Source organism: Protopterus annectens, chromosome 1.part1 (assembly GCF_019279795.1).
Source record: "Protopterus annectens isolate FY-2018-M chromosome 1.part1, PAN1.0, whole genome shotgun sequence".
In the NCBI taxonomy this organism is placed as follows: Eukaryota; Metazoa; Chordata; order Ceratodontiformes; family Protopteridae; genus Protopterus; species Protopterus annectens.
Genome location: NC_056726.1, coordinates 856,783,568 through 856,808,231, shown reverse-complemented (window position 1 = coordinate 856,808,231; position 24,664 = coordinate 856,783,568). Strand labels below are relative to the sequence as shown.

The following is a 24,664-nucleotide window of genomic DNA, read 5'->3' as shown; positions in this document are numbered from 1 at the left end:
TGAATTTCAGAGTTTGTATTCTTCAGAAAATGCATACAAATACAAAGGCTTCTATTCGTGCAACTTTTGAAGTTTATAAGAGTAACATTTAAAATCTGTCCCTATTTTTTTGGCCTTGCCCCCATTATTTTAAGCTTTGTCAAGATTTCTTACATAAGAGATTGAAAGGTATTCAGCAGTTCAATAACTAGAAATAGGCGCGATCGCGATGAACCGGAACCGGCAACTCGCAAAGGCAATGCTCATTTGTAAGCATTAACAAAAGGGTGATATAAAGAAAAATGTCAGTCCTCCAATAAAACTGCAGCAAGTAAAAAAAAAATAACTTATAAAACTTCCGAGTCATTTCTTGTTCCCCAACATACAGATAGTACATTTTGTCACTTGCGGTTCCATGAGCTCTGTATACATTTTGCTTCCGGTCTGTACTTTACAAGCTGTCTTTCACATTTTCTCCCCCTCAGCAGCACAGGCCAATTAAAAATAAAAGACAATATGAATAGAGCTTAATGTTTTTTTTTTTTTTTTTAACAAACAAAAGCGTTAATTAACAAACGGTATACTTAAGAGTGCGAGAAGCGTTTCAGCACTACTTGTTTGGTGGTTCGCTGTTTTTTCTTTTGTTCTAGGTTTGATTTTTGGCTGTGATTTACGATGGCTACAAAGTTCAACAGGCAGAATTTGTATGGGAAAGCGGAAGATCAGAGAAATGTTTCAGTTAAAACATAACGTTACAACGTTCCTTCAGTACACTCAGTGCCATTTATTTTTCTAACAAAAAAGTGAGATTTAAGTGAAAAGCATCTAGCAGATAAAATTCCCTGCCAAAACAGACTATAACAGCCCACACCTGGTTTACGATCATCACAAGTCCCAGAAGTTATCCTTATAAAACGTTGCTAAATTAGGTTTGGTTCTTTGATTGCTATTAAATGTGAAACTTAAATGCATGTCATTACACACTGACTTTAAAATAAACTCTGAAGGGAACCACAAAGGACGAAAATTCAAAATTCTAATCTAACCATCGGTTGTTCAGCTCATATACATGCAGACGCTTCAAGTGCTTAACAAATGATCATTGCATTAAACGATCGTTCATTATTTCTACAAAAGCATTAAATAAATAAAATAACAAAAGAAAAAAACAGTAAAACAAGCCAGGTTGTTAAAGAAACAGATGTGCAGAAAAGTCCACTTTAGATAGGAACATAAAATCAAATTATAGGTGACACTAGGAGACAAAACAGGGTTGGAATCGAAGGTATACCGGACATTTCAAAAAAAAAAAAAAAAGGATACTGTGGGTGGGAATGCGAGTGATGTGCTAAAGTGGGCGTTACTTTGATCAGCTCTAGTTTGGACCCGAATTTTAAACACTGGGATTGTCCCTTTAAAGAGTGCAAGACACGATAGACCTGGGGAGAATTTGAGGCTGTCCAGCCAGTTATCTAGGATTACATTGAGGGTGCAAAGGTGCTACACTGCTTGACATGCAGTGGAAGTTTGTTCCAAAGGTAAGGGATACATATGGATATGAATCTCTTGCAGCAATGTGTCTTATTTATCTGTTGATGAGGGTTTAGCTCCTTTAACTGCGTATTTGATGCACCATTAGATCTGCAAAAGAATAGGAGATCAAATAGAGCTGCATTTTTCATGGCACAAAAGGTTACACATCAACCTTTCTATGCTTTCTCTGCCATAAGGAAATGCTGCACATGCAAGCATACTGACTGTCTCCCATTCAATATGCCACTAACTTCAGAACAAGTGTTAGCTACACACAATCAAAACTGCATATACAATAGCACTGGCCTTTGCTGAAACTGCAGCTTGTCTGCAGAATTTTGATTTTAATGCTCTTGATCATGATGCATTTGACTAAACAAGATGTTCCCATCAAGAGTCACAGCACTGTAAAGGCTGTAGCAAGAACATCCATAGATAGCAAAGAGTAGAAAGAAAGTAAAAAAAGAATACCACATTTATTAAAGGTCATAAGACCTTATTTATATAATATAAGGTCTTCTAGACTACCACAATTATTAAAGGTCATAAGACCTTATATAATATAAGGTCTTCTAGACTACCACAATTATTAAAGGTCATAAGACCTTATATAATATAAGGTCTTCTAGACTACCGCAATTATTGAAGGTCATAAGGACCTTATATAATATAAGGTCTTCTATAACAGAATCATTAGCAGTTATTGTTAATACTGCAATTGGTTATGTTAAACTGAATTTTCTAAAGCTATTTATTTTTTTTAACTTCTCTCTTACTGTAATATTCCACAACTTGCTACTGTATTTTCCAACTAAAGTTACGAAGTAAGCCTGATTGGATATCTACTCTCAAAACTAGCTAAGAAAATTATATTAATAATAAATGTCTGAGTATGTCATTTCTGAAAAAAAAATCTTTATGTGTTAGTACGTTTGATTACAGACTTGTGTATCTACTCACAAATTCATATAATTAAACATGTAGACAGGTTTACAAAAACATGAACTTCTTTGATTGTAATTATAGCTGAACATGAAATAATGACATGCTCTATGTATTTATGTCACAACCATACCTCTCCACTGTACAGATTTTCAAAGAATGTCCAGATTTTTGCCTCTTATTTTTGGTTTGTTTTTTATAAAATTGTTGTTTTCTGGAAAATTAGTGGTAAATCATTAAAGGCTGAAGTTAGAAAATAATGACAGATATTTGAGTTTCAGACTTCATACCCTTTAGAAAATTCATGTTAATGCAAAACTTGTTATTAGATCAATTTTCTAAGTTTGTACGAGCAATATTTAAAAACTGTCCCTATTTTTGAGCCTTTGTCTCACATTTATGTATGGCTTTGTCCAGATTTCTTGCTCTAAGAGGTTGAGAGGTATGGTCGCAACCCTTAATCAAGCTGAATACTAATATGGTGCTAGTATTCACATTTGTTGCTGTGTAATTTCTTAAATCATTTAAACAATAAATAAATAAATAGCTGTTAGTTTAATTGCTAGCACAGTCACAGAGTTGCTAGCTTTGAGAATTTCTTTGAACTGACTTCCTCATAGCAGTTTAAATAAAAGCTGTTGTATTTGAGATGAAGCCATACATCTGATGCCCGACAATACACTAGTCAACCTTGGTGTGACTCAGAAAACTATGACAGATAAGGCAGCTGCTGGTTTCTATGATAAAAGATGGAGTTCATTAAATCATTTTGTCTTATATAATGGCACATCCCTGTAAGTAAAGAGTATGTGCCTCAGGAATGTAATCTGTTTTCTGAAATGTAGAAAAAAATAAAAACACATTTCCTTTATTACAATTTATTGTCTTAATTTCTCAAACAGACTTTCATGATAAGATACAGAATGCACACTCTAGAATGTTCTTATGATCCTTATTACATTCTAGCATTGGCAGCATGACAAATTGTCTCATATCTGGCCATCATATCAACTGTTAGTTCATATACAGGTTGAGGTCGCAGGCAAAATACATTTACTGGTCTCAAACCAATTCCTTCTGGATGACAAGTCCTGTGATGACCGTAGTTTGACATTGCAGTGTTTGCTGTGGCTTGTAGTTTGTGCCACAGAAGGGTAATGATAAAGGTTTATTTGTAAATATATCTAGATGTATGTTGAAGATGGCCTAAGATTCTGACAAATTATTGGAAGAAATTAGGGTGAATATGTTTCTGCTGGAGTTGTCACACATGAGCATCCACAGTGTAGCTGTTTTCCTTATCATAGTACCTGGTTCTTATTTACTTAGTCTAATACAGCCGTCAGGGCTATCAGTAATCATGGAATTGGCTTCTACTCATCACCATCACAGTCCTCAATAGCTAACAACTTTGTCTAAGCAATCATATACATGGCTTTTGCAAAAGAAAAAAAAAACGTGGTTTCCATGCAATCAGATGACCTCAGATTTCCCTAGCCACTGCTGCTTTCAAATCACAGCTATAAGGGACTTTTTATTCCCAACATATAACACACAGAAGCAAGAGATACAAACGCTTACTTGTAGGAACATACAATGTAAAATGATGCTGAAAGCATATAATTCAAAGTGGTTTTTTGAGGAGAACAAAAAATCTTTCAAGGTGCATGAAACAAGAATGCATTGAATAAGTAAACATATCAGAAATCATAAATATTGCAACTATAGTTGGTTTGCAAAACAGATGATCATGTTTTACTGATGCTGATACAAGTAAGACTGTCATATCAAAAACATCAGAAGCATGTATTCCTAAGGAGACAGACTTAACATGTTTGCTCTGGAATGAGGTATGTGGTATCCTTACTCAAAGATATATATCTGTACAAGAGAGAGATGATTTAATATTTGACAGAGTCAACCTATTGGGCAAGTAGTGTCATATTCTATAATAAAATTGCAAATAGTCTGGACAAAATGTTACCCAAAGAGACTACTTTGTGCTTTGGGAAAGCTAAGTACCTTCTCAGTTCAGGAGAATGCCAATTTCAGAATTCCCTGTTTATTTATTTAACATTTGTTAACTGGGTAAGGACACTTGTCCTCAGACCCCTTTCATCCATGACTCCGGCCACTTAGCAGCAAAAATGTAGTTGCAATTATTGGGTTATATGATAACAACAATTAGGAGAGTGTCCAGCCATATTAACAAGATCATTTCTAACAATGCGAACTTAATGTGCAGAATTAGAAAAAAAGAATATATTTCAATTTCATGTAAAGATTAAAGAAAATCAAATTGGTGAAAACATCCATTGTTTGATTATTGTGTGCCTTGCAACCATTGCTAGTTGTACAAACCACATGTCTAGAGACACTGGAATATGAATATTTAAGAATTCTGGAGCTAATTTCACTAACTTTAAACAAACAGTTTTAAACAGCTGTGGTCATACATAATGTATGTAAAGAAGTTGTGGTTGCTTGAGCTATGCAGCACGCTTCACAGGCTACATTGTTTTGGCAGCCTATTGAATGATTTAGAATTGGTGACCAGAACTTGTCATACAGGAAAAGAAGCCAGTTCTGTTTGATCTTTGAAATGGAGTTTAGGTGTTGCAAATGATAATAAGGTATTGTTAATATTTGGTGTTGAATGGTGCTCTTTGTAAATGGCAAGTCTGGGTCGCAAATTTCTTTCTAACATAATGCAGTACAGAATTACCAAAACATTCTACCATGAAGAGGCTCTGACTGCGTCTGTTCTTACCATTTGGCCGGACAGTATCTCTAAGTATGGAAACAGTAGTTAATGGTGATTTCCCAATGTATTTAGGAAAAGATGTAAAGAAAATATGATGTAGCTGTAAATATTTCTAGTCTTTTTAGTATAGAAAATTTCTCAGGTAATGGTTAAATACAGTAAAAGACCATTTATCTGTACAGACCTCTAGCAGGAGGTCAGAGATCTCTGTGCACATGCTGCTCCATTCTTTTCAATGTATAGTTAGCTTATTTATCAATAATTAAGTATGAGTGATTGAAGTGAGGGATGTTTGTTCTGAGAAGGTTACATTATGGTATATGTTTATTGACCATATGTATGGCTGTATGTTTAATCAATACATTGTGCCAAAAAGCTAATTGGGAAAGAGGATTCTCATTATACCCAAGCAGGGTAGCAGTTAATTCACTAGTTAAAACTGCCTCTTCTAACTGATCCCAGAGTGCTAAGGCAGTAAACTGCAAAAGATATGAGCCCTTATCCTTAGATGAGAAATAAAAGAGCTGGTTGGTTGCCAATGACTGTTTTCCATTACCCTATCAGTCAGTCTGCTAGCGTCTATTGTGAAGATAGGTGAAAGCTGCCAGCCTAGCCAAATAGAATTCTGTAGATAATTCTGTCATTTGTAAATATTAATATAAGCCACAGGCTTGTTCTCTTAAATGGGAAAAAATGTTGGTAAATGTTAAACTGCAAAAATGTAACAACAGTCCAATCTGCTGTAAAAAAGCTAAGTCAAGCATTTCATGACCGTCTTTGATGTTAAAATTCGGAGCCGATATGTCTAGAGGGAGGCATCCTGCCTATTGTTTTAAGACCAGAGTTAATGGCTAGAATTTGCATGTATAAATGTCCTTTATTGCTCTGGTTTCTGACCAGTTGTAAAGAAAGCAAATGTAGTTTCTGTTATCCTGGGAACACCAGAGAAGTGTGAAGAAAGATGTCATGTGAAGCAGCTTTGTGTTATCAGTTTAAAGAGAGAGAATCAGAAAGCTCAGAGCATTTTGTCTTGAGATCATTCAACTCACGTCTCTGCCTGCTCTATATGTAAGTTATTTTAGAACTGCGTTTCTGTTAGAAATAGCTAGGAATTGTGAAGATTAGACTAAGTGTTTTTCTGTGTTGATGATAGAACTTTTCTACCATATTATTTTAAGTATTTCTCTGTGATCCCTGAACTCTTGACTAGCACTGTGTAGTAAGAAGTATTATCTTGTGTTTTTATTATTTATTATTAAACATTTTCAAACCTTTCAACTGTGGCTGTTTTGGTGGAGAGATAATTTAAGCTCTAAGAGAACATTGCATGTATGTAGTGATGCTGTACCAAGTCACTCCAAATAAGTCTTGACTGTTTGGTTGCACTTACCAGTTGGATAGTAATATTGCACAGTAATAATTGGACACACTTCATAAGGGCCTTTGAGTAGCTGATAAATATTAGTGGGTGGTAGCAGCTGGTACTACCTTTATGACTGAACAGAAAAGGGGCACAGTTGGAGAACATGTGCCAGCCTTCCCCAGGAGTGTCTATGTGATTGTATAAACTCTTATCTCAAAGTGTGTGTGTGTCAGCTACTTGGGCAGGGACATGAAACACTGGTTGGGCAGAGAGGGTGCTGGAGGTTTTAGCTTGCTCACTAGGCTGAGATATGGACCCTATAGCTGTGCCAGTGGGGAGTCTTATTGGGGATCTGGAGATAAAGAGAGAGACAAGCTCTAGACTGACTGTGATCTCTGTGTGCTCTTAAGGGAAATTGTATTTTACTGTGTGTATATTTATTATCCTTTTTCTATATGTAAGCTTTCCCAGTAAACAAATAAAATAAAATGTACACCCCACCCCCATGCTTAGCACTTACAGTTGACACATCACTGGTAAGATTTGACTACTACTCAGTAACATTCACTAGGAAGGTGAAGCCTGATTTACCTCAAAATCCTGGTGAAATTTAAGTGCCAGCCTCATCTCAATGATCCCATTTCATATTTGTAGATCATTTGTTTGCCAATGAAATTCAGGAATAAATCCCAATGGAAGAATCCTAGTAGAAGTAAACTATACAGTAACAGGAAGAAATTCCTAGCCTCTAAGAGCAAACTTAATACTCAATCATGAAGAGAAGAGTTCTGAATAATCAATAACGAACTCTAAAAGCAAGTATGAATTGAAAATTGCCAGCTGCGTTAAGGACAGCCATTAAGCAGAGCTAATGTACAACAACACATACTCACTCAGTAAAGACATAGCCAGAATAGTAGCAGACAAACCCCACCACCTCCTCTGGTCAGTTCAGAAAAAGTTCTTAATTCTCTCTCCAAGGCCAAAAACACTGGCTTGGTAATATAGGTCCTGACAATGTGCCAGGTTACCTTTTTTGTCAGTATCAGATATTGTTTTTTGACTTGCTACCAAGCTAATTCAGGCTCACCCTCTCCAGTGAATATGTACCATAGGTGTGGAAAAAAGTTGTAATCATTCCACTGAACAAGGGGGGACCCACTACTGATCCTGAAAACAATATACCCATAAGCCTCACCAGTCTTATCTGTAAAGCAATAGAACACATCATTATGGAACTTATTAACAAGGACATAGGCTGTCTACAAGTCCTGGACCTAAGCCTGCTTTGGGTTTGTTAAAGGCAAATCCTGCCTTCTAAGCCTGGCGGGCATCTTTGATCAAGTCACCAATGTATTAGATGCAGACAGATCATTTCACACTGCCAACCTGAAAACAACCAAGGTATTTGATATCATTCCACATTCTAACATTATTGCTAAGATAAACTAACTACAACCCCCTATGTTACCAGCAGGATAACAAACTGACTGATAGTACTCAAATCTATTAGTGCTGGAAGAATGCTGTCTTTGAAAAGAGTAGGTATCAGCAGTGTCCCCCACAGATCAGTGCTAGGATGTCTTTTCTCTGGTATTTAATTCTCTGAAAACCTGGCCAGCATCAATGGACTGAAGCTGGCCACGTTTGAAGATGACTATAAACTCAGAGCTGTCAAACTTCTCCTACAACTTCTATACATAATAATGCAGCAGCATTTTCCAGGATGCCTACCACGTACCAACAAGTGGTGTCTGGACCATTGCCTTAAACTAAATGAAAAGAAATGCAGCACTGTGTCCTTTGGCAAACCGGGCACCCATACACCTACCACATATGCAGAACCCCATAGAAAATTGCCTTGGTCATTAGTGGGTACTTTGAGATTGGCGTACCCTTTTATCACCATGTATGTATTAAGTGCACGTGTTCTGTTTCCTATAGACTTTGGAGAGAGGAACTCTGTCTAGCCTACACAGCTTGAATAATCCATTCCTTTGTGACTTCCTGCATATTCAAAAAAAAAATAACACCCTAAAACACCTGCATAAGAAATTTAAACTTCCCATTAAACATAAAATAGGACCTTCTAGTAAGCCTGATAGCCCTCTCAGAGAATCACTATTTTATAAAATAGACATCCCTGTAAAGCAAAGTAGATCCCCGACCTTCTTTCAGGGTAACCTGAATGAATGAATGGATGTGCTATCTGAGATACACCTCAGCTCTGGCCCTTCATGCCCTTTGGAAAAGGTGTTGAAATTCTTTCTCTGTCTCTCTCTCTTATGAATCACAACAAATCTCCTAGAGTGGCCCCATGGCTGGCCACCAATATCTGCAGAGTTTTTGTGGAAAACGGGGGATGAAATTAGGTTGCCATGTCTTTCTTCCATATCAAACAAGCATGCAGTCAAGCCTCCGAACAATTTATAGTCCTCAATACACCAAATGCATGTCTTTATAATGTGGGAGGAAACCAAAGCACTGGGTGAAAACCATTGCAAACCCATGGAGAACATGCAGAGTCTTCACAGAGGGTACCTAACTGAAAATCAAACTGGAGAACCTCTTGCACTGAAGTGGCAATTCTACCTGTTATTCCACTGTGCCACACTAGGCATTAATTATTAACTTTGATGAGTACTTAACAATTTGTGATACAATGCTTGGCTACAAAATGGTCCATTGTATCAATATCCAAGTATTAACCTGTGAACCTGCAATGACGAACTATCACTTTAGGTTGTTTGTTGTCATAAGTTAGTTTCTAGCTGGAAAATGTATCCTGGTCTGAAAGACAAAATGCAGTTGAGGTAGTAGATGGATAGGATGTGTAACTGCAACCATCAAATGATGACAAGAAGGAAAAATTACTCTACGAGTGCTAAAAGTACATTCTTTTAAAATGAAGCACCCATTCGTGTTTGTGCATGCTCCATGTTTTCTCAAGTTACTATCTCACAAACAATTGCTCCTTGTATTACAGTGAAACAGGTGATTGCACAAGACTGCTGTGTTGTTTTATGGAATTTCTCCCTTGCCTAGTGTTAAAGGATTTGGCATACATATGTTTGCGTGGTATGAGTTACAAAAACACTTATTTTGTTGTTACATGACGTGTAGTATATGGCTTCTTAGGCATTAGAACTGAGGATGTGAAAGAGACAGGAAGCAGTTTTTTTGAATAATCATGACTTGATTCACAGTTGATTGAAAGTAGCAGCTTGAATTGTGACTTAATCTTAGCTTGGGGGTGTCCAATTTCTGATAAAGTAATTAATTTTATTTTTAAAAAAAATCCCTTTTAAGGAAGGCAGCAAGCTTCTGACATCTTAAAGTAGGAAGAATTTTTTTTTTCTTTTATTTTACTTGATAACCTTAGGGTAATGAAATTCATATCTTACAAAGCTAAATTATAAATCTGGAAAATGTATTGCCTTGAGCTGCATACAGCCACTAGTCTCAAAATAATTAATAGCTGTGCATTATGACATTAGCTATGTACAGTAAAGATTTATAGGAAGACATGAATAGATCTGCTGCCAAAGTCAACAGCATGACAGGACATTATAAATTAAATCGAGTCTCTATAGTAAGGATAGTGCCTTTTCAATGATTTACTTCCACGTGCGCAAGAATGTTGTAATGCTATTTCACTGAGTGCTTTATCTATCTGGTTTCTTACATGAATTGCTCTACATTACAGTGGTGGGTAACTGGAAAGCATCTGTATGTCTCTCAGCAAAGGTAACACACTGTAGAATGGAAATGTAAAGAAAGAATTTTGCATTATAATATCTAACATCTTTGTTTTCGAAACTGTGCAAGGCCTGGTGACATGCACAACTGTAACTATACTATGTCCATGTTCACACCACCTTGGAGCATTTGTAGAGTGATTTTGCCTCATATTTTTGTTTCTCATATAATGATTGATTTTCGGATAAATCATTGAGGATTACAGTCAATCATTAATGCCAGATATTAAAGGTTCAACTGTCTTAAATGTTCAGGAAATGCATGTTGATTTAAAACATGCTTTTCTTTTACTATTTAAGTGAATTAGAGTGATATTTAACAATGTCAGGGATTTTGGTACTTTGAATCCCCCCTCCATTATTTTTGGCTTTGTTCAGAATGCTTGAACAATGAGGTTGAGAGGTATTCTACTTTTATTGACAGTTGCCTCAGTTCAGTTAATGTAAATTGAAGCTACCATCACTAAAGCTGCATGGCCTCAGAGTTAAAATACTTAACCTGTGAAGAGTGTTGGGACAAAGCTATTTCTACCACAAGGGGGTACTGAGAGGCTTCCATATGTAAGCTATAGTTTTATATTGTATGTGTTTTATTTTGTATTTTTTAAGGTCACTGTAAAGAATTTTGATATTTTGCAGATTTTTACTTTTGGGGTGTATAATTATGTTTTTGTCATTTTTGTTTGGACATTGCTCAGTTTATTTTGTGACACTGGTTAAATTGCATAGGATCATTCTATTTCCTTTTTCTCCTTCTTACTTAGTAAGAATAATTATGCAGCACATGAACTGGGTGGTGCAGCTAATCTTGTCCCCTGCAAAAACTGTTACCTTTATTATGTACTTTTTTCATGTGTGTCTCAGAGTTTAAATGACTAGTTTCAAGTAATTTGACCTTCATCTTTGTTCCTTGTATGTTCGTTTACTGTAGAAAGCCTAGAAGTTAGAGTGTATTCCCACATTTTATCTGACTTGATCGGTGCACCTTCATATACAGACTGTTTACCAGTCTATGCATGTGTGCATGACTACGTTTTAGAGATACAACATTGTTATCATTAGTTCTGCAATTCCTTGCTATGTGATCATAGAACATTTAAAATTAACTAGTACAGAAAATGCTTTTTGCGTATTTACTGTAAAGACACACTCTTATTGTCAGTGCTTGCTAGAAGTCCTTGGTGTATACAAGTCAGCTTTACTGTTTGCTATTCCTTTTAATAACAAGCTTCCTACTAAAATGGTTAACATTTCAGAAGATTTAGGATTACTCTGACAGACCCACTATATTAAAGCACTCTTTTAAATTTATTTTCTTATAGTGTTTGTGAACACCATTTACATCAAGTTCTAACCACAGCTTCAAGTTGTGAAACTTGAATGTCTGGATCTAAGAAGTATCAGCCCCTTAGTTTAATTGTTTTTGTTTTTTCTTAGTTGTTAATAATTATGTTCAACATCACCTTCTAAGTCCATATAGGCTTTTAGTGACTCCCCAGTTAGTTGTGAAGACAGAACTTTGCCCAATCAATTTGAGACTACTTTTACCTCATGTCATATCTAATGGTACTAGGCAGGCTTAAACAGCATCCACTGATATGAAACTCTTCATTATAGTGCCAGTTTTAGAACCCTAGTGAGATAGCCTGTTGATTAGCTTTGATATTCAACTGTGGATGCAGGTATAGCATATGTTGATCCATTACAGCACTTTGTTCCTGAGGATCTCTGGTAGTGTTTACTAAGGTCTTGAGAAAGTATTCCATTTTTTGGAGAACATCAGAGGTATCTGCAGCACACCCAAGTGCAGAGGCCATAATAATTCTGTATCCATCATGTTCACCTATATGGGTGTTCATAGATGCATGGATTCATAGCATGTTACCAGGCTAATGGCCCAGGGGGCCTTTCAAAAGTCAAGTTTTCCCGAAAGAATAATGATGTCCTGCATCAAAATAGGACATTACGGGTCAGGCATTTGTACATTTTTGCCCATAAGGAACATGGGTGCCATGCCCAGTATAAATTTCCCAGTCCCCATTCATTTATCTAGCTTATGCTTAAAGTAGGTAATAGATAAACTCAGCTTCACATGGAAGTGAAGCCTGTTCCATAGGAGGGACAGTGTCTGGGAGACATATCTGTCTCTCCAGCATTCTAAGTCACACACAAAATCAGGTCCCTAGATCTTGTATTTCTGGTACTCTTTGGTTTACAAATATACAGGAGATTCATAAGTGTGGGGTTTGTGGATGCCTTGTAAACCACTTTTTACAGTGACCCCTTTTTACTGCTATGAGAATCTCCTTAAGTTCACATTTCCATGTGTGCATAAGGATAATATAAAAACTGACTTACTTGCATGGGGTTACAGGAGACAAACATTCAGGGAAAATAAAACAAAGCAGGCCTCAGCTTCCACAATCAGTAATTAGTACAATAAGTAGCAGTGGTACTGAAGCTGTGCATTCCATTCTTAGTTGCAAAAGTACTATGAGGAAATTATTCAGCTAGAGTACAGATGATAAAAACTCACAGTCTAGTTTCACAAATGAAATGCATTTTATTGCCCACTGAAAATCATCAATGTAGCAAATATTTTCAGTAAGAGGTAGATAGAAGTCAGAAATCCTTTCAGTATAAGGTAGATAAAAGTCAGAAATCCAGCTTTACAGTTTTTAATAGTTAGGTCTTCAGCGTGTTGAAAAAATAAATTAGGATGCACATATCTTAGCTAATCTGGTGGCATAGGGGATAATACTCCTACTATGACCAAGCCCAACCAGGGTTTAATTAGCTGCTCGGGCAGCTGATGAGTGGTAGGGAGGGATGGATGTTCCCATATGGGGGAGGTGGTCCTGAGGACATTCCTCACCTAACAATCTCTGTTGGAGGCCTGGGACATCATGAGACGAGTATGCATTTCAAGGAGGGATTAGAGTGGAGACATTGACTGAGCTGCTGAGAAGGTGGTGTAATACATTAGTATGTCCCAGTTGCATATCTACCTTCAGTATGTATCAAAAAGACTACAGGGAGAGGGGAAAAATCCCCCATTGGATGGTATGGTGGCCATAGTACCCACCCCCTCCAGGATGCCATTAGGATTTATGCTTACTCTGCCTTATGGAGCATGATTAGGGATTTTACAAGGTAGCTGGTTGACCCAGTGATGACATAGGGTTCTAGTGTAGGGTGGCATAGGATGATACAAGGGGAGCCTCCCCACAGAAAAAAAAAGATAAACATATCTTAAAAAAGTTGTATAAAAAAATCTTCCAGGAAGCAAACAGTCTAATATTAACTGGTGAAACTTTGGCAGGTCATGTTACTCCATTCTGCCACACTCTCATATCATTCTTTCAGAAAAGTTCAGTATTGACATACATCACAACTATAACATTTAGCAGAATTTATCACACAACTAATTACATAAGAGAAGAGCTTTTAAAATGCAGGAAACCAATTCCTCTGTAGAAATACGTTTCAGTTAAAAACGGTTCCTTCTCAGTCTCTGGTGACCCTTATTGGTCCTCTTCCATAGGAATCTGTCATTCTTTCTATAGTAGAGGTAACATTTTTGTAGTCTGGATTCATCCAACTCCACTGTGGTTTCCATGGAGCCATCCCTGTCTACTTAGGGAAATGCCCTGTACTTCTGATACACACCTGAACCCTTTTAAAAAAAATCTAATCTAGTTTTAGTGTAAAATACCATAAGTGCAAACTTCTGTAGTCAAGCATATTTGATCAGCAGAGGAAAATATAAAATCACTTATTTTTCTGTGCTTCCTAGTAACAGAAAAGTTGATAAAGCTGGAATGTTTGCACAAAATATTAGTAGAAAAGTATAAAGGAGTGAGACCAAGATTAGTTTAAAAAAAACTATTTGTCTTCTTGATTTGCTTTCACATATTACTATTATTCCACATTTTAATAATAGATGAGACAATTATTTTGTCGACTTTTATTGACTTACATGTAATTCAGAGGGTTTAAGGAGTCAAGTGAATGTTTGTAGAGCAGATGAGAAGTATTAGCTGGTAAAACACACTTTTACTAATTAACCTTGTCCAGTACCTTGAGCTGCTTCTTACAATATTTTGTTTTTGGCAGAGTGGTTCAGGTTTTAGACTGATACCAATAATATTATGGATGATTTAGGTTTTATTTTATATTATCTTTAGTCTTATTTAAGATGTATTTAAACATATAGGAATAACTGTAAACTTGCTGAGGTCAATTCAAGATACAATTATTTTTTTGCAAGTGGATGTTATGTAAGTGACCAGGAGTCAAGTTATTTTGCAACGTGTAATATTAACATACAATAACTGAAAGTTATTAATGCATCCCAATTTTAAATGGAAAATAATGTAATTTTTTTCCTGGTGCCATGAAAATTGGCTATTTATTATTCAGGACCTAGAATTTTATCAGTATCACAAGCAAGAAACTTGACTGTCCTCTGAGTCATTTGGCAATTGTTAAATATTAAAATATCAGCCTTATTGTGAACAGCAGTCCTAATGTAATTCCCTAGTGAAATGTTCTCTTGGCCATGTAAATAATATAGAATGTATCCATAGTGCTTCTGCTGAGTCAAAATATTCAAACTAACATGATAGCATACAATTAAACAGGCCAAATTTTATCAAGAGTGCTGATATTGGATTAGTATTACAAAGACTCATTGGTCAGTCAGAAAAAAAATATCATAGTTAGCACTTAAAGAAATTTGCACACATCAACTGTCACATTTGTGTCATAACATAAATAGAACAGCCTGGATCAGCAAATCCGTTGGTTCAAGATTTACTAATCAGACATTAGAAATTGTGGTTCTTCAGACACAAAAACGAAAGCTTCATGCCTATCTCTCAGCAGTGATGCAACTCATCTCCATGCTCTACAAGCTGATTGGCTTGCTGATAGTCCTCCATGTTTGCAACTTCTTTACCATATGTACATCCTAGAACTAGTCACAAAGGTTATATTTCATTAAGTCACTTGACGCTTTGCATCGGCATACACTATATCGGCCTTAAACTGTCAAAACTCAATATATCAACATGCAAAGACCACAGACAATGACACTTGCAAAATTAAAATAGTCTATGCAAACTCAATGCAGACTCAGTATTCCTTTTTATACAATGCTATTTTTTTCTCAAAGTTGGCCAATATGGTGGTCTTTTGCTTCAAAACACTTTACCGCAATGGCTAGGATAAATCCATTGGTTTCTTCCTTGCAGAACAACAGCTCCTATCCCATTTTCTGGGCTGAAGGAGGCCTTTCAGATGACCTTCATCTTGCACACATTGCTCCCTGGAAACTCCTTTTCACAACCGTCTCTAGATGAAATGTCGGGAATCTGACTTCCTCAAGATCTGATGGCCATAATAAACAAATAGAGGTTGCCCTACTTCTACTGATTAGCTATCACAGAATTGCCAGTCTGTGGTTTCCCTGCCTCCTTCAGTCTATCTGTAGTTCCTACTCTCTCTGGTTTACATACAAGAGATTAGTGAGTAGGTAGTTATGAGCTGCAGGCCTGCATGCATATTCTGTTAGTAATGGTTTCATTTTATGGAAAAAAACTCCTGTTTTCTGGTTACATTTTTGAATGGCACATTTGGTCTGCCACATGAATCACTTAACCCATTGTCTGTTATCACTCCCAGTAGTTCTGTATGTTGTAATAACTCATTTCCAGTGCTATAATTATTTTGTAAGACTTACTTAGGGGGTAGTAAAGTCAGATGGGCAGCACTAGAATTGGAATGGTTATAGCGAGTCAAAAAAAGTAAAACTAACCCTCTATCAACCCTCAAGATGCATCTTTTGCTACATTCTTAAAAAAAAAAAAAAAACAACATACAGACTTCACTGATGCAGTTCCTTTCCCAGTAATCATAACTGCTCTAAATTATCCTTTGCATTATAAAAACATTTCTGTCTTCCCGTTAGTCACTAAATGTTTTAATTGGGTGAGGGCTTTCAGAGTAGCCACTTCTCTCATGTGTACCATAAGTAGTAGACAGAATTAATAAATCATCCACAAATTCCCAGATGGCAAAGAGCTTATTTAATTTTTTGGACATCACCTCTGCATAATTCCATATTTTATTTTTTGTTTTATTAGTATCTCCTGCTACACTTTTAGAATTGTTCACTGTTTTTTAATCTCTGGGTGTTTACTCTGAATAATATTAACAGTTGCTTTGGAACCTCACTCCTTTATTCTAAATCAGTTTTCTTATATCTTGTGATCAAATTCATACATAGCCAAACAGTGGAGTTCTCCTGAAAGGTTGTACACTGCTGAGTTATACAGACTGGTTTAGGAAGCAGGGTGGGCCTATTTATGTTGCTCCGCATCCCCCTCTGAACTGTTGGATAGATGCAACAGGGAGAGCGTATCTCATTAAAACTGGTACAAAATGTTTTTTCAAAATTAAAGGTAGCACTTACTAAAACAACAAGAAATTAATATTTTCTATTTTGAAAACTGATTTTAAGGAATATATATCTGTTTTCATTTATTTCAGTTGATGTCTCTTACAACTTACACACATGTTTGTGCTTAGTATATTCTGTGTCACAGATAGTCTGGCTAAAAAAAATGAAATTGTAGAAGTTGTTTGGATGGCAGTTACTAGACATAGCTGAAAACTACAGCCACAACAAATGCATAATTCTGGTATGATGATAGTGTTAACAGCAGCAAAATGCCTTCTTACACTTCTAAATAACCTTCTCTTGTTCTGAAGCTATGATTTAACCAAGAGGTCAGCAGTCTGTTAATGCAAGAAAGTGACTTAAACTACCCATGTTGTAACCCTTTTGCATTTTTAGAACCACATACAATTACTACTATAATTGTTGAGAGAAAAGCCAATAAAAGTGTGTAGAGTACAAAGGAGTAATAGTCTCTGTGTCCATTTGCCATCTTTTTTTGATTTTTTATAAATAAATAAACACATAGTAGGTATTAAAATAAATACATTATATTAACTATGAGCATGCTGCTAGGGTTCCTGGGACCCATACAATGTAATTAATTAAAAGCATGATGCTAGGGTTCCTGGGGACCAAACAAAGTAAGAGTCGCATCTCAGTCGTGCTGGTTATGATCACGGTGTAGTCTTATTAGGCAAATAGAACACCTTAGAGAATGACAGGTGTTCTACCCTGAAAGGAGACAGCAGGAGAGGAACAGTATTGTTCTGAGCAGTGGGTTTGAAGTATGGTATTTGTTTTGTATTGTACATGGTTTGCATTTGTATCATGTCTGGTTCGTAGAATGTTGTGTGCCATTGAGAAAGCCTTTAGACCATCATTGTCCTCTCAAGGGCATCTTGCATGTAGTCTTAATCTTTGCATGGAGGTTTGCAGGTTCACTGCACCTCATACTCCATCAGATGTCTGTGCATGATGTGGGTGAGTGGCTTTTGTCTTGTTAAACCACCTTTGCACCATCTTTTGACAGGTTTTGTGAGTTTCGACAATCCTGCTAGTGCCCAGGCTGCCATCCAGGCAATGAATGGTTTCCAGATTGGCATGAAGAGGCTGAAGGTGCAGTTGAAGAGGCCGAAAGATGCCAATCGCCCTTATTGAAGTGCTTCTGCAGAAACCAGAGAAGAGGACTAGCACAGGTAACTAGGCAGTTTTGTCTCTGTCATTTTAAAGTCACTGATCCAAGATACAACAGAAAGGATAATTTTAAAAATTGCCTGAAATGTTGATGACACAGAGAAGGTGAGCATGAGACAAACTGAATCCTGGTAAATAGAGGATCAGACGTTTTCTTGATATGGAGATGTACCTCTCAATGAGGCCAGCCAGCTTTCCAAGCATTTGTTTTACATTGCTGCAAACTGTAAACTGTGCTGTAAATGGAAATCAGTGCTTGACAAAACCCATAATTCTCCACTCAAAGCTAATCTGTATTCAATGAACAGCATGTTAAACTTTTCCAGTCTGAGTATGTCATGATGAGTAAATTTTAGTTATCAAAGTTCATAACAGATGTAAAACAGACATCACTGTTTGAGTTTAGTCCACTTTGTTTTGAATTATGTTCAGATCAGAAGTGGAGAAGAGAGCAGAATTCTTTATTTGAGAGCTGGCATACTTATTTAGTATGGAACTGTAGACAATTGCATAAATCATGTATATATGGACCCCAGGAACCCTACAATTAATGTTACTTTCTTTACTTCTAACATCATATATGCTTTTAAATACTTGTAGATTTTATGATTTGACTGTTTTGTATCAACTAAAGTTCTCCAAAACATATAAATCACAAAACAGTAAAACTTCTTATTCTAGTTTCCAGGAAATGATTTATATAATTAAGTAAGATAAGCTTTCAGAGTGCCCTTTAAAACCTTTGTTTTATCATCTATAGTTTTCAAAATGCAAAACGATTAAGGTAGTTTAATTAACAAACTTGAGTAAAATACAGGTTCCCATACACACTTGAAATGACTGTGACTTGCAGAAACAGCTTGTAATAAGTTTATGTATTCAATTAAAGCAATGCAGTCTAGTTAAACATTCTGCCAACCTTGGATAATCTGTGGTAGTTTACTTTGAAATTCTGCAGTAGTTAACAATGACCAGGAATGCGGGCAGCTAATAATGTAATTTATTAATCAAAAACAATGATACCATGGGAGACATTCTGCTTTATTATTTGATCATGATAGATTTACAAACAATTAAAATACAAAGTATTTTTGTACTGAAGATGTGGCAGTGTACAGAAGGACATCTGAATAAATGATGTATCAGTACAATTAAATGAGACAGTTTCTGAATAAAGTACAGAAGCTAGAAACATCAGAAAATAAGATGCAATATAACCATGCTATATATAATCCCTGTATATGAAGCTTTCAAATTTAAACACTTAGTCACACTTTGACTAAAATTATTTTCATGCTGAATTAGCTAATGACAATTCAGTTAGTTTTAAACCACTGCCATAACCTATGCCTTTTATTGTGCCTGTGTAAATAACTCTGTGAAACAAGGTTGTCTATAATGATTAATGGTATAGATGGATAACTCAATGTTAAAATAGTTGTATTCCCATGGAAACAATACGCAACCTGTTGAAGACAGCTGTCACTGGACTTATGTGAAACTTTTCCAGGTTGTTTAGAATCTTGATAGGTCTTCTGATTTGGTATATTGTCTTCCGCATCACTCCTTGGGAACTCAGCTTTTTTGTGGTATGTAGCAGTCAATCAAATGTATATCTTCTTTCCTGCTGTCACCTTTGCAAGTTGACACCATGTCTTCATTCTGTTTTGTGAATATGGAGGCAGATATTTCAGAGAGAGTCTCTGTTGTTTCTCTCAAACTTTAGTCTTTTACCTCCTTGACCCGTCTCTGCTGCTCTGATTACATTCACCTCTGCAAATAAAGGGTTAATTTTCCTTCTGTTTTCTAGATTTCCCTTTGTCTTCTTTACTGTAATTATAGTTTTGATTCTTCCATATTCATACCCCTGCCTATTCTGCTCAATGTAATTTCTCTGCGCAGACTGTTTCTTTAACTTTGTCACACTAACAGACCTCATTCTTCTTCCATCCTATTTTTTTCCCTTTCAGGCCATTTTTCAGCTTGGTTTATGCTTTTTTTTTTTTTTTTTTATCTTCAGCAACAGGTCATTTGTCCCTTGTTCTTTTTTCCATTCTCCATTTTAGGTTTCATAAAAATCTTCTCTTGTCATAGTTTGCCTTTCTACAGTCCCATACTTTCTTCCTTTTTTATATTGGTTTTGAACTCTTGAGTGGTATGGTCACTGCTGTCCATGAGCTTTTCTAATTTCAGCTTTTGATCCTCCCAATCTTTTATGTACATTGTGCAATATTTTACTCTTGTACTTTCCTTTATGAGCTGAATGAATCCATCTTGGTCTACTACCCTTATCTGACTATCGTATATTTGTCTCTTTATCTGAGTGTAGTAATGTTCTATCTGCTTCTTAAAGATTGCATTACTTGATCACAAGAAGTTTTTTTCCTGCTCCAAGAGGTTTTTTTCATCTTCTCTTTTGTTGATTTTATGCTTTCTGCATAGAGGCACACTTTTTTTTATTTTAAACCAATGTAAATATCATGATTTTGCTCATTATTTACCTAAAAATTAAACTGTAGTCACAAATTAATGCAAAAGTAAAAATAGCAGATGACATTGTTGTATTGACTCAAATTTTTTTTCATAAACAAAGTCCATAATTTACATATCGTGTGCCTGTTTTTTTAATGGATATGTTGTTATCCCACATGCTCCACAACCATTCCTAAGAAACATAGATGAGTCTTCTTTCTTCTGATTTTATTTATATCTCTAAAACAGGAGTTTTCTTCTGTGTGTTTTTTATCTACATGCCTAAAATAAAAATGTGTGAATTTCACTATAGGTCTTTCATGGCATTCTGTTTGTTAATTCTAATTATTCATAAGACTACTTTGATAAGAAAATCTCAAACCAGTAAATATATTTTGTCTGAACTGGCTAAATTCCTTCAAAAAATGACTTATTTGATTTTAACTGCATGTGCCATATAGCATACTTAGCGGAATATTACTTTTTCTGGCATGCCAAATAATTTTAATACTGCCTGTTCATTGTTATATTGTTTGTTCTATATTTCAAGACTTTTTATTTATCCTATTTGCAGAAACAATAAAAATTATAGTGCAACCACAATAATGACTGGAGTGCATACCTTTCAACCTCTTAGTTCAAGAAATCTGGACAAAGCCTAATATTATGGGGGATGAAGGGCCCAAAATAGGAACAGATTTTAAACATTGCTTTTATAAACCTGAAATGTTGCTAGAATAACAGGAAGTATGTTAGCATGCATTTTTTTGAAGGATATGACATCTGAAACTCAAGTGTATATCATTATTTAGTGGCATTAATCTTCAGTGCTTTACCATAAAAACACAAATGCCATGAGGAGCAGACCAAAAATATGAGGCAAAACTCTGAATATTCTGAGAAAATCTGGACTGTTGAGAGTCATGCTGGGATGAGAATCAGAAGTAAATGCTATGTGTAGTCCTGTGACTATGACTCATCTTTCTAGTCTCAGAATAAAAATTAGGGTCTTATTGTGATGACTTTGGTACTTGATTCCTAATTTGATTCTCTTCTGAAGTGCCTTCTGTTTTTGAAATTGCATGCCTTTGTTTTTTTTTTATCTTTCTGTATTCAAAAGGCATGTGGGCAGATAGTGCTGAATTATTTTGCTAGACAGAAAATTGTGTGTATGTGCTTCTGATGGATTTTGCCTTCTATCCATTGCTTACTGTGATAAGCCGAGGCTCCATGTAATCCTAAAATGAACAAAACATGTATTGAGACTAGACTTTCATTAAACTGACCTCCTGCTCTCAGGATAATGTGCCAAGAATGTTCCTACATAACTCTAAGGGTAACCAGGGCACACAAACCTTTCCTGCATGATACTGTCACAATAGGATGAAAAGTCTGAAATGCTTCATTGCTGAGTGTGAAGCAAATGTGATGAAGATTAACACATCCAAATCAAAGAATAGGTGTCTTTTTGAAAACAGTAGATTTCACTCTGAAGGTGATGGGTGACTAGCTAACTCAAGTGAAGGAGTTAAGTATCATGTTTGTTTTTTCACAAGTGAAGGCCAAGTAGTCATGAGATTGACCAGTGGATAGGCATTGTGTAGAGAGCACTGTAAGCACTATACTAGAGTTTGGTGGTAAGGCAAAAAATGAGCCACTGACCAGTGTGTATACCCATCTCACTTATGGTCATGAGCTTTGAATGGCAACCAAGTGGATTAGATTATATATGTAGGCATAAAAATTAAGGTCATTCTAGCCCCACTGTCTGTTGTAGAGTGATCAGCCTTTCAGCCTTGCACTTTAAGATAACCTTGGAGAATATATTCTGCTCATCTTTCTTGAGTGAAATAAATTGCATTGGTTTTGGCACCTTGCGAGCATGGCATCCTGTGCAACTCCCATGGGAGGTTTCCCTGGCAAAGCACACTAGGTGGACAATACATATCATAAGTAGGATACATTGGAGGAGTTATGTCTCAGCTTTCATAAGAATGCGTGAGGTTTCCACAGAATGAGCTAGAGACTTTCTGGAGATTTGTAAGTCTGGAATACCCTCCTTATCTTGCCCCCTTTACAAACATGGATGGATGGATGGATGAATGGATGGATGGGAATACTGGAAATTGATGGGTGTTATAATTCATGAAATGTGAGGTAAATGAAAATTAAAACCTTTTAATATACTAAGAATTGTAAACCCTTCCCATTTTGCAACATTAGAAGTTTAGAAATTTGTCATATTTTTAATTGTGTTAGAATAATTTTCTCTATTCTTGTTAACCGGTACTGTACTATGCATGACAAGTATATCTTTTTTTTTTTTTTTTTTAGAGTTCATGTAGACAGTGTGCTGTAGCACATGCTGAAGAAAATTTATTGATAGATGTTTCAAGTGCAATAACTACTCTTATGTGATCTGGTCTTCATATTTTTAGTTTATTTCTTAGACCACAATATCAGTACCTAAAAAAAAAAAAAAAAAAATATATATATATATATATATATATATATATATATATTAAGCAAAGAAGAGTGTGATAGCAGATGAGATGACGATTCTAGCACTAGTTAGAATTTGCATAACTTTTAATTAACAAATAAACTAAATGTCATTTTTTAGTTCCTCATACTGTAGTAATTTCATTTGTTGCATGCGGCTGAATAAAGTTGTAACTTAGGTCATAATTACAGAAATTAATCTTATCACCTACTAACCTTCAAGAAGCTAGGTTGTTGTAACTGTATGATTGTTGTAAGCATATATTGATGTCTACTGTCCGTACATCTAGTAAGATAACTTTTGATTACAGTTGACAAAAGTCTTTTTTTTGATTGTACGTTTCAACAGTCATTATACTTGCTTTAAATGTATTAATGTAAGGGATGCCTCTTCTTGTTTTAGAGTCTGTGACAGTTACTGTGACGTTAGTACAAAATACTTGCTAGGTGCTATGGCTGGATTCGCACTTCATTATTTATTAATAATATTATAAATATACAGTGTTTTCCTTTCAGTGCTATGATATAATTAAATAATTCTTTACTATTGTTTACAAATTTTGAGTGTAAGCAAAGTTAGTAATTGTATTTGGAGAATTTGATAAGTAGTTTCTCTGTCGTATTTAATCTCAACTAGTATAATTTCTGAAGCTGGACCCGCGGTGGTGGTGCTGCGGTAGCATTGTCACCTCACAGTAAGACGCTATCCGGTTCGATTCTCAGCTAGAGCGTCTTCTGCGTGGAGACATGCGTGAATGGGCATACCTTCGTTGAAGGTTGTGTCTCAGGGCTGGTAACTCGGCACGTAAAAATCAAGTACCAATCATTAGTGAACCGGAGTTCCGCTGTGGCGACCCCTAACCGGGAAAAGCCAAAAGACACAACAAGTGTAATTTCTGAAGCTAATCCATACTATTTTCTGCTGTAAAAAAGTTCCACTATAAGTGGATGAAAGTGAGTGCACTGAAGATGGGCATCCCCAAATATTCACTGAAAAAACTGTCAAAAAAATCTTTTGTGTTACTTGCAGGGGGTCATGTCCTACACACCGCTGGATGTGGGGGCAAATCCCCCAAACTTACATATACCAACTCAATAGCCACACCAACTTACAGTAGGGGGATATTCCCCCAGAAAGTGCACCACTGCTTGTGCGACTCACCGACAGTGATTTCTAATGGAGGAGCTTCGATAATCAGTGGCTGTACCTGGGGCAACTGATGCTTGAGAGTTCAGTCTTCTTCCACCAGTAGTGTGACAGCTGTAAAACATGCTGACATAATCTAAAGATTTATGTGACTCAGTGAGGATAGAATAACATTCTGCTTTCATAACTATATCATTTACTTCATCAAGTTTTCATATATGAAATCTAAGAAGGATGATATGTTTGACCTAGATTGATATTTACTATTTGGATAAATATAATGGTATGATGATCTTTGTTATTTTATTTATTTATTTATTTCCAGTTTGATGACCAGGACCATCCACTGGGCTCAAAGAGCCCATTTTCAGTGGATGCCCAGGGAGAAAAGCTCCAATAATACATAGTAAAAGCTCCACAATATGAAGTACAATACATAGTGGAAAAAGAAACAAACTAAGCAAATGTTACATACAAAATAGCAAAAACTAAACAAAAGTTAAGCTTGGAGAAAGATGTAAAGCATATTTACATATTTAGTGGTTGA

General features: G+C 35.9%; 1 protein-coding gene across 16 annotated transcripts in view; it reads left to right on the top strand.

Annotated features, from left to right (window-relative positions):
* LOC122807764 (CUGBP Elav-like family member 4) overlaps positions 1-24,664 on the top strand; it is a 2,333,978-nt gene that overhangs the window by 2,209,094 nt on the left and 100,220 nt on the right. For 14 of the 16 annotated variants that reach the window (XM_044078787.1, XM_044078838.1, XM_044078856.1 and 11 more), the window contains exon 10: positions 17,833-17,998. The exons of the other annotated variants lie outside the window; for them this stretch is intronic. In XM_044078787.1, coding sequence (XP_043934722.1) covers positions 17,833-17,960 — 128 coding nt within the window. In that variant the 3' untranslated portion in view covers positions 17,961-17,998. The remainder of the gene's footprint in view (positions 1-17,832; positions 17,999-24,664) is intronic. 16 annotated transcript variants of the gene reach the window in all.